Source organism: Carassius auratus, chromosome 1 (assembly GCF_003368295.1).
Source record: "Carassius auratus strain Wakin chromosome 1, ASM336829v1, whole genome shotgun sequence".
Classification (NCBI taxonomy): Eukaryota; Metazoa; Chordata; class Actinopteri; order Cypriniformes; family Cyprinidae; genus Carassius; species Carassius auratus.
Genome location: NC_039243.1, coordinates 8,305,226 through 8,323,573, shown reverse-complemented (window position 1 = coordinate 8,323,573; position 18,348 = coordinate 8,305,226). Strand labels below are relative to the sequence as shown.

The window sequence follows — 18,348 nt, the reverse complement described above, 5'->3', positions numbered from 1 at the left end:
GGTCAGAAACTGCCACTGACTCACTTAAACACCAGGTATTTGCTCATGTTTCTGATTGTGTAAATGTAGTTGCGTTGCATCATTGCTTCATAAGTTAAACAAGAGTTTGTGTCAGAAAGAGGATCTTGAACCTAAGAGCTGTAAACCTTTATCTATTAAAAAATCTTGATACTCCTGCAGTCATGATGAGTATTTTTACGAAGCAATCACGTTTCACATATTCTCTCACAAATATTTAACAAAAGTGAATTCTGAAGCTTATTTGTTTGGATCTGGAGACTTTTCTAGTTGTTGTTGTGTAGTTGAGATGGTGTTACGCATATGCAGAAAGAGGAATCTTTAAACGCAGATTCATGTGTGAAAAATGACACAAGAAGCTGCTGATATTTCTCTCATTTGTCTGTTGAAACTGAGACATTAACACTGCAGCGTGGTAAGTCAATTTTTTATATTATTTAACATTAGGTAAAATAATTCTGAAGGGCTACAACATATATTTGTAGAAATGTGGCGATGAGTTGAAGATACATGTTGTAGATCCATACCCTGATAGCACACGTACATCACAGAGACGTCTGTTAATGTCTGCGTTTACAAGACGTGTTTTTTAGAGTGTTTGCTAATCTACAATATGTCTATTGGACGTTTCCTAGCAGATGTTAAATTGATGTTATAAAATAGTTTTTAAGATGTTTATGATGTAGAATGCATTTGTACACAGCAGGTGCTTTCCAGATGAAGCGATCTTTAACAGTCATCTTGCAGACATACCTGTGATCTCTGAGTATGTAAATAACGTGTGAAGATCTTTACATGAGGCCTGACATGAGAAACCTCCTCAGCACATGTCAAGCCTTCACTGAGCACTGAACTATTCAGAAATCATCACCATCAATTATCAAGACAATAGAGTTTGAGATGTATATAGATGATGCTCATTAAGTCATATCTGTCAGTTTTATGATTGCAGAAATCACTATGGCGACATCACTCATGATGTCACTTCCTCTGATCTTCGTGATCATGACTGCGGGTGAGTCTTCAGTCACTATACAGACACTTTAACACTCTTTGAAAAGAAGATCGAGCTCTTCACTCTTAGTAGCTTTTATACTAACATGAGTGTTTAGCTAACCCCACATGGAAAGAACCTATACGTGGATATATGCGCATATATGAAACCTATATGCAGTGTATATACACATATATGCTGCATATATGCACATATATGATAATATATATGCTGCATATATGCGTATATATATACTGCAAAAATGCTGCATATATACTGAATATATGCATATATATGCCACATATAGGCAAAATCGAGGTGCATATATGTGCATATACAGGAAATATAGGTCTCCTGTATTGCTTCTTCATATCCACATATAATTATGGCAATATATTAACATGATGTACAGAGCCGGACAGTAACGGAGTACATTTACTTGATTACAGTACTTAAAGTACAATTTTGAGGGATCTGTACTTTACTCGAGTATCATTTTTGGGGAGTACTCATTACTTTACTCAACTACATTTGAGAGGCAAATATTGTACTTTTTACTCTTTATTTCTATCCATAACCGTAAGTACCCGTTACTTCTTCAGGCCCGTCCACAAGAAACGGACCCCCGATATTTTTTTCCCCTCGTCTCAAGAAATATCCGCGTCCACACAAAACCGATGTAGTAAATATGCCAGACCAGCTGTGGCGCTGTAATTCTGCATCAGAGATACACTTAAAATGGAGACATGGATTTGCTGCGCGTGGTACACAAACGAACATGGAACAATACATTTATTAATCCGTGTTAATGTTAGCGTTCAGTGTTTGTTCATGTTTTTGTTGCTGTTACGTGATGTAGTGGTGTTTGACTAGGGGCGAGACGTGGGCTGATGACGCCATATTTTCAGAAAATGTACGGATTCGCCGTCGAGATGAAACGCTAAGGCGCCGTTTTCAAATATATCCACTCTGGGACCCGGTTTCAAAACATCGGTTTCACTCTTCCAAAACGCCAGATCTGTGTGCACGAAAACTCCCATCCGCTAAAATTTGTGCGCCAAAAAAAAAAAAAGAGGACAAAAATAAAAATCTTGGACACCCTATTAAAAACGTCATTGGATAGTGCAGGAAGCAATTAAGAGGAAGAGGAGGAGGCGGCATATATATGTTCATATGTATGTACATATATATTTGTGCATATATGTACATATATGTACATATAATATAGGAAAATGGCCAATTTTATATATGTCACATATATTAAAAACCTATATCAAAACCTATATGTTTATATAGGTTTTTTCCAAGCGGGAAAAATAAAAATGGTCAAAATAAAAAGATACTTTTTGTGCACTGGATCAAAACACCTGAAACACCACCTCACTCTCTCATAACTGTGTTTCGTGTTTCAGGGGGTGATGGTCTGCAGGATTGGGGAGTGCATTACAGCCCTTCATATGTTTGTGCATTAAAGGGTTCAACAGTGAAAATGTCCTGTACTTTAAAATATCCCAGTGAATATAAGATTGAAACAGTCTTCTGGACCAAACCTGCTGTACCTGATGGAGATCCACTGAACCTTTGTTTAGATCCAGAAAAGAGCGAAAGAGTTCAGTGTGATGAAGAAAATAAAGACACTTACAGTATCACTCTGACAAATGTAACAGAAGCTGATAAACACATCTACTACTGCAGATTCACTACAAACAGAGGAACATGGACGGGGATTCCTGGAGCTCAGCTGGATGTCACCGGTAGTGACCTCTCAGAAACACACACACACACACACGCACACACACACACACACACCAACCACTTTATTATGCAACTGCATCTGTCATATGACATTCCTTCTTTTTCTGAACACAAAAAGAGAAATGTCATAAAATGATAGGTTGTTCATGTAATGAATGTAAATTTTGACCTTCTTAATGCTCTTCTTAATGAAACTGTTTTAAAATAATGTTCATTTTGACTTACATTCCATGTGTCAGGTGTCATTGCACATATGCACACCATGCAGAGAATCCACATGGAATATGCAACATGAGCTGCATGAGAGTATTTTTGAATGCATTTGAATCCTTTTTTTAAAAGCTGAAGAAGATCACCATTCATATTTCATTTTATCTGTTTAACTGAATACTGACTTGGATTATGTTAGAGCTGTACATTATTTGTTATATGATATTATGTTGTTACCAGAAAAGATTAGTTTTAGTCTTCTGTTTTGACAGTCACATGTTATTTAAAAATAAACTAAAGGAAGAGATTAAAAGATGTAATGATAGATAATTTATTTGGCCACAAAGACATTGTTTACTTGAAACATTCATTGGCTGTAAAGCATTGAAATAATTTTGTGTTATGAAAAGTGTAAACACGAGTTGAACTGCTGTTAACTGGATAATCTCAAGCTGGACATTTGTAACAATGTGTTCTGAAAAAGAAAGAGGCCACATGGCTTTAGAACAACAACAGAGTGATGAAGATAATAAAGACTGAATATTTGTTTTTGTGTGAACTCTCACTTTAAGATGATGGTGAAAAAGAGAAAGTGTTGTTGCTGTTGTTGTGTCAGATCTGCAGGTGGAGACACAGCAGAGTGTGAAAGAGGGAGATTCAGTCACTCTGAAATGTAAAAGCATCTGCTCTCTGCCTCAACAAACAACATTCATCTGGTTCAGAAACACACAGAGATTAACTACAGGAACCGTGAAAGAGAATCAGCTTCAGCTGCAGTCAGTCAGTCGTCAAGATGAAGGAAACTATCAGTGTGCTGTTTCAGGATATGAGCATCTGATCTCTCCACCTGTTTATCTGAGAGTAGGTGAGTACAAACTGATTCATTTAAATTAGTGAAAAATTTCACTAGTTATTTCACAAGTTCAACATCAGCAGAAAACTAAAAGAAATGATTCATTAAAGCCTAATAATATTTGTCATATCTGTGTTTCATGTTTCAGGGGGTGATGGTCTGCAGGATTGGGGAGTGAATTACAGCCTTTCATATGTTTGTGCATTAAAGGGAACAACAGTGAAAATGTCTTGTACTTTAAAATATCCTAGTGATTATAAGATTGAAACAGTCTTCTGGACCAAACCTGCTGTACCTGATGGAGATCTACCAAAGCTGTGTTTAGTTCCAGAAAACAGAGGAAGAGTTCAGTGTGATGAAGAAAATAAAGACACGTACAGTATCACTCTGACAGATGTAACAGAAGCTGATAAACACATCTACTACTGCAGATTCATTACATACACTGAGAGTGGAAAATGGACGGGGATTCCTGGAGCTCAGCTGGACGTCACCGGTAGAGTTAGTGACCTCTCAGAAATACATCACACACACACACACACACACAAACACACATTATACAGCTGTCACCTGTTATTCCTGTATCTTAAACAGTAGATCACGACACTAGTAATGCTAAAGTTATGGGTTCAGTTCCCATGAAATACATGAACATGAAGTCACTTTGGATAAGAGCATCTGCTAAATGCATCCACGTAAATGCTTCATTCTTCACTAGTTTCATCACCTCAAAGTTCCAATTGTTATAATATTGTTATAATTATGTTTTTATTAATCTGATGGTGAATCAGTGTTGTTGCTGTTGTTGTGTCAGATCTGCAGGTGGAGACACAGCAGAGTGTGAAAGAGAGAGATTCAGTCACTCTGAAATGTAAAAGCATCTGCTCTCTGCCTCAACAAACAACATTCATCTGGTTCAGAAACACACAGAGATTAACTACAGGAACCGTGAGAGAGAATCAGCTTCAGCTGCAGTCAGTCAGTCGTCAAGATGAAGGAAACTATCAGTGTGCTGTTTCAGGATATGAGCATCTGATCTCTCCACCTGTTTATCTTAATATTGAATGTGAGTACAAACTGATTCATTTACATTAATTCAATATTTCACATATTTTTTTCAGAGATTTTAAGAATTTAGTTCAGATTAGTTTGATAAATTCAGTCAATCATGCAGACTGCATGCCATTATATGTAAAATGTCTAGCAGTGTTTCCAATACATTAATTATTTTGTGGCGGGCCGGGTTCCTCGAATAATGCCTGATAAATCAGTTTGTGAGCTCAGTGCTGCTTTGTATACAGCCGTTACTAGAGAAACCTCTATCTCTACCTTTTATAATAGCATCTTGTGCTGGCAGAAAAATAATCTGTATATTTATATATGGGGTGTGGCGGGAGGAGCAAATGACACAGTGGGCGTGGTGACAGGCCTCGGAGAGAGCTTTTATTAACAGAAAACAAAGCAAAAGAGGGAACAAAAGTGGCCAAAGGGGGAGAGTGGCCAAAATAAACAGGGGATCTGGTGTCCTTGTCGTGGAGGAAGGGTCCAGGTAAGGGGTGGAGTCCGACAGCTGCACGTGCTCCCCTCTCCGGGTCCGAGGCGCGAGGGGTGGCGGCTTCTTCTAGTCAAGTCACCTTTATTTATATAGCGCTTTAAACAAAATAGATTGCGTCAAAGCAACTGAACAACATTTATTAGGAAAACAGTGTGTCAATAATGCAAAATGACAGTTAAAGGCAGTTCATCATTGAATTCAGTGATGTCATCATCTCTGTTCAGTTAAATAGTGTCTGTGCATTCATTTGCAATCAAGTCAATGATATCGCTGTAGATGAAGTGACCCCAACTAAGCAAGCCAGAGGCAACAGCGGCAAGGAACCGAAACTCCATCAGTGACAGAATGGAGAAAAAAACCTTGGGAGAAACCAGGCTCAGTTGGGGGGGCAGTTCTCCTCTGACCAGACGAAACCAGTAGTTCAATTCCAGGCTGCAGCAAAGTCAGATTGTGCAGAAGAATCATCTGTTTTCTGTGGTCTTGTCCTGGTGGTCATCTGAGACAAGGTCTTTACAGGGGATCTCTATCTAGGGCTCTAGTTTTCCTGGTCTCCGCAGTCTTTCAGAGCTGTAGAGGTCCTTTCTAGATGCCGATCCACCATCTGGTCTGGATACGTACTGGATCTGGTGACTACGGTGACCTCAGAATAAGAGAGAAATCAGAATCAGAAAGAGCTTTATTGCCAAGTATGCTTGCGCATACAAGGAATTTGTTATCGTGACATAAGCTTCCAGTACACAGAGACAACAACACACATAAAAAAATAGGCAAATAAATAAGTGTATAAACAATTGTGCTATAAATGATAATGGAATAGGATTGAGTAAGATGCAGGGATGTACTAGGATGGAGGGGTAACAAATAAATATAAGGATATTGCACATTTTTTGTATAAGCATAAGTGGGGAGCATTTAACTGTTCATGAGGTAGATTGCCTGGGGGAAGAAACTGTTCCTGTGACTTGCTGTTCTGGTATTTGCGGCTCTGAGGCATCGGCCAGATGGCAAAGATGGGGTGACTTGGATGTGAGGTATCCAGAGTGATTTTCTGAGTCCTTTTCCTCACTCTGGATGTATACAGTTCTTGAAGGGTGGGCAGGGAAGCACCAATAATCCTTTCAGCAGTCCAAACAGTTCTCTGTAGTCTTCTGATGTCTGATTTTGTTGCTGAACCAAACCAGACAGTTATAGAAGTACACAGGACAGACTCAATGACGGCTGAATAGACCTGTTCCTGGCAGGTTAAACCTCCTCAGCTGGCGAAGGAAGTACAACCTTTATTGGGCCTTTTTCACAATGGAGTCAATGTGATTGTCCCACTTGAGGTCCTGAGAGATAGTGGTTCCCAGGAATCTTAATGACTCCACTGCAGTCACAGTGCTGTTCATGATGGTGAGTGGGGAAAGTGCAGGGGGGATTCTCCCAAAGTCCACGATCATCTCCACTGTTTTGAGCGTGTTCAGCTCCAGGTTGTTAAGACTGCACCAGACAGCCAGCTGCTCAACCTCTTGTCTGTAAGCAGACTCATCACCGTCCTGGATGAGGCCGATGACTGTAGTGTCGTCTGCAAACTTCAGGAGCTTGACAGAGGGGTCTTTAGATGTGCAGTCGTTGGTGTACAGGGAGAAGAGCAGAGGGGAGAGGAGAGAACACATCCCTGAGGGGCACCAGTGTTGGTGGAGCAGCTGTTTGACATGAATTTCCCCAGTCTCACTAACTGTTGCCTATCTGTCAGAAAGCTGGTGATCCACTGACAGATAGAGCTAGGAACAGAGAGCTGGGTCAGTGTGGTCTGGGGGGTTGTTGGGATAATGGTGTTGAAAGCCAAACTAAAGTCCACAAGCAGGATCCTCACATGAGTCCCTGTTTTGTCCAGATGTTGCAGGATGAAGTGCAGTCCCATGTTGATTGCATCATCGACAGACCTGTTTGCTCGGTAAGCAAACTGCAGGGGGTCCAGAAAGGGTCCAGTGATGTCCTTCATATAAGCCAGAACCAGTTTTTCAAATGACTTCATTACGACAGATATTAGAGCCACAGGTCTGTAGTCGTTAAATCCTGTTATCTTGGGTTTCTTTGGAATGGGGATTATGGTGGAGCAGGAAGGCACTTCACACAACTCCAGGGATCTGATGAAGATCTATGAAAAGATGGGGGCCAGCTGGTCAGCACAGATTATCAGACAGGCTGGTGTAATGCCATCTGGGCCTGGTGCCTTTCTTCTTTTGTTCTTCCTGAAGACCTGTCGCACATCATCTTCACAGATATGAAGAGCAGGAGGTGTGGAGAGGGGGATTGCAGGATGTGTTGATGGTTGGGTAGGGAGATGTCAAAATGGTTGTTGGGGGTTTCAAATCTACAATAAAACTCATTCAGGTCGTTAGCAAGTTGATTAGCCTCAATGCAAGGGGATGGTGTCTTGTAGTTTGTGATGGCTCTCAGTCCTCTCCAAACTGAAGTTGAGCTGTTGGAAGTAAACTGGTCTTCCAACTTTTTAGCGTAGGTCTTTTAAGCCACTCTGATCTCTTTGTTCAGTGTGTTCCTGGCCTGATTGTACAAAACTCTGTCCCCATTTCTGTAGGCATCCTATTTGGCCTGACGAAGATGTCTGAGTTTTACTGTAAACCATTGCTTATCATTGTTGAATGTTAAATAACTCCTGGTAGGAATGCATATATCCTCACAGAAACTAATATAGGATGTTACAGTCTCTGTGAGTTCGTCCAGATTGGTGGTAGCAGCTTCAAAAGCACTCCAATCAGTGATGTCAAAACAAGATTGTAAATCCTGCTCTGTTTCGCTGGTCCATCTCTTCACAGTCCTTACTACAGGTTTAGCAGATTTAAGTTTCTGCTTGTAGGATGGTATAAGATGAACCAGACAGTGATCAGAACGTCCCAAAGCTGCTCGTGGAACAGAGTGATATGCATCCTTTATTGTGGTGTAACAGTGATCCAATATATTACTGTCTCTGGTGGGACATGTAACATGCTGTCTGTATTTTGGCAGTTCACGGGAGAGATTGGCTTTATTAAAGTCCCCAAGAATGATTAAAACAGAGTCTGGGTGTTGTTGTTCTGTCTCAGTGATCTGATCAGCAAGTTTCTGTAAAGCTGAGCTCACATGCGCTTGTGGAGGAATGTAAACACTCACCAGAATGAATGAGTGAAACTCCCGGGGCGAATAGAACGGCTTGCAGTTGACAAACTGCATTTCTAGATCAGGACAGCACATCTTCTTTAACACAGTTACATCTGTACACCACCGTTAATTGATGTAAAAGCATGTCCCGCTGCCGCGGGATTTCCCCATTGATTCTGATTCGCAATCCACTCTAAACAGCTGAAAGCCCGGCAGATGGAGCGCACTGTCCAGTATGGCGTCATTCAGCCAGGTTTCCGTGAAATGCAGAGCAGAAGAGTGTGAGAAATCCTTATTTGTCAGAGAAAGCAGAAGGATTTCGTCTGTTTTGTTAGGTAGAGATCGGAGATTTGCCAGATGGATGGTAGGCAATGACGTTCGAAATCCGCGCTTCCTGAGTCTGACGAGCGCACCCGCTCGCTTTCCCCGTCTACGTGTCCTGAAGCGCTTGATCAGCCTCGCTGCTCCTCCAATAACAATGTTCAGTAAAACGTCTGAATAATTTAAATCCGGTAAAAGATCTTGTGGTGTGTTCTGCCAAATGTTTAACAGTTCATTAGGGATGGGTCCCGAAACCCTGTATTAAACTGGCCCCGGGGCTAAATTATGAAAGACCGTAGTATCAGTAAGATCTGACGGTATCGGTTCTGCTTTCGGTACTGGAGGAAAAAAATAATGTACTATGTATTTTTGCTTAATAATGTTGTCGTGCACATTTAATCTCGCCAAACATTTCTAATGTGCGATCATATTAAGACGTTTGTCCGTGAGATCTGCGTGAACTCTCATGCACGCTGTGGAGGCTGTCAGTCAGTCAGTCACACACACACACACACACACACCACAACGAGCGCACGCACATGCATTAACTGTACGTAAACTCCTGCTTAATAATAAAGAGTGACGATGGCAAAAAAGATTTGCTTAAAGGGTTAGTTCGCACAAAAATGAAAATTATGTCATTAATAACTTACCCTTATGCTGTTCCAAACATGTAAGGCCTCCTTTTATCTTTCGAACACAGTTTAAGATATTTTAGATTTAGTACGAGAGCTCTCAGTCCCTCCCTTGAAGCTGTGTGTACGGTATACTGTCCATGTCCAGAAAGGTAAGAAAAACATCATCAAAGTAGTCCATGTGACATCAGAGGGTCCTTTGGAATTTTTTGAAGCATCGAAAATACATTTTGGTCCAAAAATAGCAAAAACGATGACTTTATTCAGCATTGTCTTCTCTTCCGTGTCTGTGTGAGAGAGAGTTCAAATCAAAGCAGCTGGATTTCTGGTTCGCGAACGAATCATTCAGTTCACCAAATCGAACTGAATCGTTTTAAACGGTTCGCATCTCTAATACGCATTAATCCACAAATGACTTAAGATGTTAACTTTTTTAATGTGGCTGACACTCCCTCTAAGTTCAAACAAACCAATAAGCTTCAATGGAGAGACTGAGAGCTCTCGGACTAAATCTAAAATATCTTAAACTGTGTTCCGAAGATAAAAGGAGGTCTTACATGTTTGGAACAGCATAAGGGTGAGTTATTAATGACATAATTTTCATTTTTGGGCGAACTAACCCTTTAATGTTATCGTGCACATTTTATATTACCAAACATTTCTAATTTGCGATATTATTAAGACGTTTGTCTGTGAGATCTGCAAGAACTCGTATGCGCGCCACGGAGGAGGTCTTTCAAAAGTCACACACACACACAAGTACGAGCGCAGTACACGCAATTCTGTTGAAATTCTGTTGATTTCTTTTGGGGAAAATGAGATTGAAATTTTCTTGATTTCTCTTGATTTTCTTGTTTTTAAAATTCCAAATAAGGATAAATCAGTATGTAAATGTAAACATTTATTTGGCTAACTTAAATGCACAGCACCTCAAGTTAGTTTACAAAATAGCCAATTGCCACATTTTGCCACCTTTTTATTATATATATATGTAAAAAATTGTGCCGTTAAATAACAGTAATTTACTGGCAGCAGGGGCGCCAGTAAAGTACTGTTAATTTACAGCTTTCAACCATTAATTTACCACTCTTATTATTATTATTTTTTTACAATATTTTACCGTAAATTATACCATGGAAATAAACTCCACTCCCACTGCTTCAAACAGTTCGAGTTTAAAAACTAGCATTCCTATGATGTTAGCACTATGAACTTATTCCATTTGAGTCCACTGAGAAGGAATATTTCCTAATATAAAAATGCAAACACTTAATGTGTAGTAGTAAAGAAACTAAATGCATGACTTTAACTTAAATCACTGCAGTTAATTGTCAGCTATAGCACACATGTATGTGCTGAAGTACTTAACACAGAGATCACCACTGTATCAGCGTCTTTATATAAAGCAGCAGAAAATCAGAAAGTGTGGCTCATCATTGACTGAAGCACAGGCTAAACAGCACAGTGTTTACTTTAGTTGGGCTCTTGAACTTGACTTTAAAACAACTGTTTTTTTTTTTGTTTTTTTTTACATGCTGTAACAATGCATTTTTGGAACCTGTTATAGTGAAAAAAAGAAAAAAAAAGGTAAACAGACGAAAAAAAAACACTGGTATTGCTGTTCATAGATTGACAACAACAAACACCCTATTATTTCTGATCCAATCCCGTGTCCCTTCTCTTATTGAATATTGAAAATACAGCAAAATAAGAAACACTGCTGAGCCTTAAGTTATGAAAGACTTTTAAGAAAATTTCACTCATAAAAAAAACCTGCGCTGATATTTAGACAGAAACATCAATAATCAGTGTATGAATCACAACAATGGTGACAATCCACAAAATAAATAAACAGATCAGTTCTGAACATCACAAAACATGCTACTAAAACTTAAGACAAAATCAAAATTAAAAGCACATAAGAATTCAAGAAAATAAGTGAACAATTCAGCATCATAATTTGCATGCTGGGAGTCATGGATTAGTTTTATCCTGTGCTGGTACCCAGCATGCTTTGCATCATAAGCCTTTTGATTATCACCATTGTTGAGATTCATATGCTGATTGTTGATTTCTCTCTTTGAGTGTTGCGGACACCACTGCCCAAAATATTTAAAACTCAAACTGTTGTTAAAAATATGTTCAGATTATCACATTATGGTTTATTCTCATTAAAAAAAAAAAAAAAAAATTGTGTGATTCACTCAAATATTGCAACACCAAACTAATATTTGACTACTAAAGTAACACTTTAAGTCATTCTAATACTGTAGATCATGCCAGAAACCGCCATAATCACTTGACTATCAACATTAACATTGCAGTAACAGATGTACCATAAAGATACAAATACAGCAATGAATCAAAATTTAAAGTACAAAAGTCAAGGGTCAGGAGCCCAACTAAAGCAAACACTGATCTCCGCAATGGTGATGCTAAAATAAACTAACATTATCATCTACATCTCTGTAATTCTCAATAAAATCTTTTGATCTCTGATCTGAAAGAAATAAAGTCAGTCTGGTTAGTAATGAGTGAAGTTGGTAAAGCTGTTTGTTGATTGTATACATCTTCGGTTGATTTCGTTTTAAGCTGTGGCTGAAGTCAGTTGTAGTTCTTGTGTGTGCACTGTAAAAAGTGTTTCCCTATATTTATTCAGTAAAATTGTGTCAAAAATTTACAAGCAATATTATTAATTAAATTTAACAAATTTTAATTAAGTAGAAATAATCATTCAAAATGAGTAGAATAACATGAAAAAAATAAGTAAAATTTAATCAAAAATATTGATTTTATTGGCCAAAAAACACTATGCTAAAGAATACTATGTTATGCATGCCAGGCCAGTAGTTGGCGATCATGAAACACCCTTCAAAAACATTATATGCATGCACATGACATCGGCCTTTTTACAAATTCACATTTTTGTTGCTTACATAGATATGATACAGGCATCATGTTCAAAAGGTTGTAATGCCCCCAAAACAGAGTTATTGAAGACACCTAAAGTTCACAAACCGAATCACTGAATGAAATAAATAATAATAATTTGCTTACCATTGTAGTGGTCAGTGTTTGCTTTAGTTGGACTCTTGACCCTTAAAATTTTAAACAGATTTTTTTTGGTTGCTAGTTGTGCTACAGCAGCTAGATAAGCCAAGAAGGAAAGGTGACCAGGTGTTGTTATTTGTTTTTACATCATCATTTGGTCTGTGTTGGGTGTGTCTTATCAATAACTTGTGTCCTGTGATTGAACAATATAAGCTCTGGTGTTTTCAGCATTATCAGAGAAATTCTTAGAAGCACCTCTGATCAAAACCTTGTTAAAAAAGAAAAGTGTTTTCATTTAGACACACAGACATCAAGAATCAGCCTGAGAACCTCAACAATGGTGACCATCAAAAAGCATGTTGCACTGCATTCTGGGTGCCACCAATCAAAACTCATTTTATGGCTCCCATCATGCTTTGCGGCATGAATAAATAATGAGCAACAATTCTATAGTAGCTTGTTTTGTGATTCTTACAGTTTGTCTGAATATGCTGTTTGTTACCATTCTTGAGATTCATACGCTGGTTCTTGATGTGACTGTGTGTCAAAAGAAAGTTCCCCTTTCTCTGTTTTAAACAGAATTCTCAAACTCTGGTTTACACTGAAAATTCCTCTTTTTTTGCTGAATCACAGGGCTGCCATAATGAATGTTATCTTGTCTCAGAGATCAGACTCTGAGTTCAGACATTCAGGAAGAACAAAGATTATGTAATAGCATGACCAACACTACCTGATCATCTTTATTCTTAGTTTGTCTAGCTGTTATAACTGAGTTACAACAGCAATGCAAAATGAAATATTAAAACTTCAAGGGTCAAGAACACAACTAAAGCAAACACTGACCACTGTAATGGTAACCAACAATTTACCCTTTGATTCTGTTTGGGAACCTTAGGTGTCTTCAATAACTCTGTTTGGGGGGCCTTAAGACACAGCCTTTTGAACATGATGCCTGTATCATATCTATGTAAGCAACAAAAATGTTAATTTGTAAAAAGGCTGATGTCATGTGCATGCATATAATGTTTCATGATCGCCAACTACTGGCCTGGCATGCATAACATAGTATTCTTTAGCATAGTGTTTTTTTTGTTTGTTTGTTTTTTGTCCAATGAAATCAATATTTTTATGTAAATTTTACTTAATTTTTTCATGTTATTCTACTCATTTTTAATGATTATTTCTACTTAATTAAAATGTTTTAAATTTAATTAATAATATTGCTTGTAAAATTTTGACACAATTTTACTGAATAAATATAGGGAAACACTTTTTACAGTGTGTCTTGTTTCTTTTTTCTTCAGTGATTCTAATGGTTAACAGCAGCTGTTGATCATTGTCTGAATTCACTCATTAGTGTTCATTCTCTCTGTCAGGTGGACTATATTAGTAAACTCATGTAGGGAATAGTGAATGAGGGTGTAGGGTGTGATTTGAAACACAGCCGCTGAGTGTTGATTTTGAACGTTGTTAATTTACGATATATAGCAGCAGGCTACTTCTCGAAAACGATGAATATTACCCAGAATGCACTGTTTAAATGAAAAACAGTATTTTACTGTCGAAATTTGGCCGTTTTTTTACAGTGATTTTTAACAGTGTACCTTCTCGAAAACGATACATATTACCCAGAATGCACTGTTTTAATGAAAAACAGTATGTTAATGTCGAAATTTGGCCGTTTTTTTACAGCAATTTTTAACAGTGCTCCTAACACCTCTGGTCCAAGACAAGCCCATTGAAGACCACAATGGAAATAAGTCCTGGACTTTATTGTGTTTTTATCCTCGATTGTATCTGATGCCTTTTTGTTTTTATGTTTACTGTAAGGCTTTCTTGATATAATCAAATAAATCAAATCAAATTCATAAAATAAAAAAAAACACACACACACACAACACAAAGTACCGATAAGAATACTGTTAAAGTACCGGACCGTTAAGCAGTACGGGTAAGAGTAGTAATACCGTTAAAACCTTTCTAAGGAAATATTGCTATTAAATAGTACACCTATTCCTAACTGATGACGAAGAATTGACAGAGCAGCCATCAAGTCTTAGACAGTTTTCTAAGTTATTACATGCAGAGTTTTTAGATTTTATAATTAACACCTCTGTTTTTCAGAATTTAGCAGTAAGAAATTACTCGTCATCCAGTTTTTTATATCGACTATGCATTCCATTATTGTGTGCCCCATCACACACCGCCAGCCCTGACTCATCCACCGCCCCTCCTCTGTCACTGGGCGGCGATTTAGGACGGGGTGCTGGTGACAATCAGGGAGGAGGCAGCTGACTCGTCACAGAGGGCAGGGCAGTGTCGCCACAAATAGTGTTGGAAGTGTGAAATAATCTTCATGAAAGTCTTGTTTCAGGGACTCAGAGAGCTGCTCTTCAAACAGTTACCTGGACTGTGGCAGGATTGATCTTCATCATCATCATCATCATCATCGTCATCATCATTGTGTTCAGGAGGTGAATGAAGTTTGTCTGGACACACACAAAAAACAAATCAGTAAATTTAAAATATATGTAAACTCGATCTTATTTTCTAGAAAAAAAGACTTTCTTGATTTTTAATTTTTTTTTTATTTATGTGATGTTTTAACTTTTATAATAGTTTTCTCCTATTTTCAGAAGGAAGAGGCAGAGAGAATGTGGAACTGAAGACGTGAATCAAAAGCAGGCAAACACACCTCTTTCTTCAACTGCAATATTTGAAGATATTGTTGCACTGAGCTATAAATAAAATACAATCTTTCTCTGTAGACGGCTGACTCGAGTGATGATACATACACAGCTCTGGATCCAGCGTCCAGAACATCAGCTGACATTTACAGCACGATCCGAGTCAGTAAATATCTCAAACAGTTTTTACTCTCACATTCAGCAGATCCATATAAACACAGACTGTTCTGTTCATCTGTCTCTCACAGTCTGGTGACTCCAGACCTCCTGATGATACCTACACGGCTCTCCATCTTCAGTCCAGATCGTCTGATTATGAGAATCTAGCAGTAACTTCAGCAGATCCACATTAAACTCTCCTCACAGAATTACTGCTCAGATGGAAATACAGAAGCTCCTCAGATACTTATAAATACCATACCATAATTATACTTGCCCGACACTCGCAAATATGATTTTACATTTTAAGCTGTGTATTTGTGGTTTTTAAAGTAACATTGCAACAATGTAGTTTAGTTTCTCTTGGCTGGAGGATTGAAGACGAATTACGTTATTTTCAAGCAGCATTTTCTTGTTAAACTCTGGACAATCTGTAACTGATTTTATTTAAGTATCTAGCTGCTCTTATATATCAGTGGATTTTATTATACTGTATTGTTATTGAAGTAACGTACTAAAGTTTGACATCCAGCATAAACATTTCTCTCTTATCGTCTGTGTTTTTTATCATTGTTGAAACTATTGTATATATAAGGAAAGAAGTGGTGAATATTAATACTGAGAATGTAAATAAACAGCACATATTCTGGGTCTGTTATGAGATGCTATCTACTGTACATACAGTATTGTTCAAAATAATAGCAGTACAATGTGACTAACCAGAATAATCAAGGTTTTTCGTATATTTTTTTATTGCTACGTGGCAAACAAGTTACCAGTAGGTTCAGTAGATTCTCAGAAAACAAATGAGACCCAGCATTCATGATATGCACGCTCTTAAGGCTGTGCAATTGGGCAATAAGTTGAATTAGTTGAAAGGGGTGTGTTCAAAAAAATAGCAGTGTGGCATTCAATCACTGAGGTCATCAATTTTGTGAAGAAACAGGTGTGAATCAGGTGGCCCCTATTTAAGGATGAAGCCAACACTTGTTGAACATGCATTTGAAAGCTGAGGAAAATGGGTCGTTCAAGACATTGTTCAGAAGAACAGCGTACTTTGATTAAAAAGTTGATTAGAGAGGGGAAAACCTATAAAGAGGTGCAAAAAATGATAGGCTGTTCAGCTAAAATGATCTCCAATGCCTTAAAATGGAGAGCAAAACCAGAGAGACGTGGAAGAAAACGGAAGACAACCATCAAAATGGATAGAAGAATAACCAGAATGGCAAAGGCTCAGCCAATGATCACCTCCAGGATGATCAAAGACAGTCTGGAGTTACCTGTAAGTACTGTGACAGTTAGAAGACGTCTGTGTGAAGCTAATCTATTTTCAAGAATCCCGCGCAAATCCCCTCTGTTAAAAAAAAGGCATGTGCAGAAGAGGTTACAATTTGCCAAAGAACACATCAACTGGCCTAAAGAGAAATGGAGGAACATTTTGTGGACTGATGAGAGTAAAATTGTTCTTTTTGGGTCCAAGGGCCACAGGCAGTTTGTGAGACGACCCCCAAACTCTGAATTCAAGCCACAGTACACAGTGAAGACAGTGAAGCATGGGGGTGCAAGCATCATGATATGGGCATGTTTCTCCTACTATGGTGTTGGGCCTATTTATCGCATACCAGGGATCATGGATCAGTTTGCATATGTTAAAATACTTGAAGAGGTCATGTTGCCCTATGCTGAAGAGGACATGCCCTTGAAATGGTTGTTTCAACAAGACAATGACCCAAAACACACTAGTAAACGGGCAAAGTCTTGGTTCCAAACCAACAAAATTAATGTTATGGAGTGGCCAGCCCAATCTCCAGACCTTAATCCCATTGAGAACTTGTGGGGTGATATCAAAAATGCTGTTTCTGAAGCAAAACCAAGAAATGTGAATGAATTGTTGAATGTTGTTAAAGAATCATGGAGTTGACTCCATGCCACACAGATGTCAAGCAGTTTTAAAAAACTGTGGTCATACAACTAAATATTAGTTTAGTGATTCACAGGATTGCTAAATCCCAGAAAAAAAAAATGTTTGTACAAAATAGTTTTGAGTTTGTACAGTCAAAGGTAGACACTGCTATTTTTTTGAACACACCCCTTTCAACTAATTGCCCAATTGCACAGCCTTAAGAGCGTGCATATCATGAATGCTGGGTCTTGTTTGTTTTCTGACAATCTACTGAACCTACTGGTAACTTGTTTGCCACGTAGCAATAAAAAATATACTAAAAACCTTGATTATTCTGGTTAGTCACATTGTACTGCTATTATTTTGAACAATACTGTATGAATATTTCTAGTTTCATGATTTTTATTATCAATAGCTTGTACACTATTTTTATATACACTCACCTAAAGGATTATTAGGAACATCATACTAATACTGTGTTTGACCCCCTTTCGCCTTCAGAACTGCCTTAATTCTACATGGCATTGATTCAACAAGGTGCTGAAAGCATTCTTTAGAAATGTTGGCCCATATTGATAGGATCGCATCTTGCAGTTGATGGAGATTTGTGGGATGCACATCCAGGGCACGAAGCTCCCGTTCCTCCACATCCCAAAGATGCTCTATTGGGTTGAGATCTGGTGACTGTGAGGGCCATTTTAGTACAGTGAACTCAATGTCATGTTCAAGAAACCAATTTGAAAGATTCGAGCTTTGTGACATGGTGCATTATCTTGCTGGAAGTAGCCATCAGAGGATGGGCACATGGTGGTGATAAAGGGATGGACATGGTCAGAAACAATGCTCAGGTAGGCCGTGGCATTTAAACAATGCCCAATTGGCACTAAGGGGCCTAAAGTGTACCAATAAAAACTCCCCCACACCATTACACCACCACCACCAGCCTGCACAGTGGTAACAAGACATGATGGATCCATGTTCTCATTCTGACTTGACCATCTGAATTTCTCAACAGAAATCGAGACTCATCAGACCAGGCAACATTTTTCCAGTCTTCAACTATCCA

The 18,348-nt window shown here is 38.4% G+C and overlaps 1 protein-coding gene across 1 annotated transcript; it reads left to right on the top strand.

The window, feature by feature from the left end:
* Positions 1-393: 393 nt before the first annotated feature.
* On the top strand, positions 394-16,008 carry LOC113051499 (sialoadhesin-like). The gene is made up of 10 exons (XM_026215342.1): positions 394-433; positions 971-1,033; positions 2,425-2,766; positions 3,594-3,842; positions 3,979-4,326; positions 4,645-4,896; positions 14,908-15,007; positions 15,170-15,218; positions 15,302-15,382; positions 15,469-16,008. The coding sequence occupies exons 2-10, from the start codon at positions 979-981 to the stop codon at positions 15,571-15,573; spliced, it is 1,581 nt and encodes a 526-aa protein (XP_026071127.1). The 5' UTR covers positions 394-433; positions 971-978; the 3' UTR covers positions 15,574-16,008.
* The last annotated feature ends 2,340 nt before the right edge of the window (positions 16,009-18,348 follow it).

What these genes read in the sequence shown, in the direction of transcription:
- LOC113051499 (XM_026215342.1), top strand. Translation starts at nt 979, where the DNA reads ATGGCGACATCACTCATGATGTCACTTCCTCTGATCTTCGTGATCATG. An exon ending in ACCTGTTTATCTGAGAGTAG is followed by an intron (nt 3,843 to 3,978) that starts GTGAGTACAAAC and finishes TTCATGTTTCAG; the next exon opens with GGGGTGATGGTCTGCAGGAT. An exon ending in AAGACGTGAATCAAAAGCAG is followed by an intron (nt 15,219 to 15,301) that starts GCAAACACACCT and finishes CTTTCTCTGTAG; the next exon opens with ACGGCTGACTCGAGTGATGA.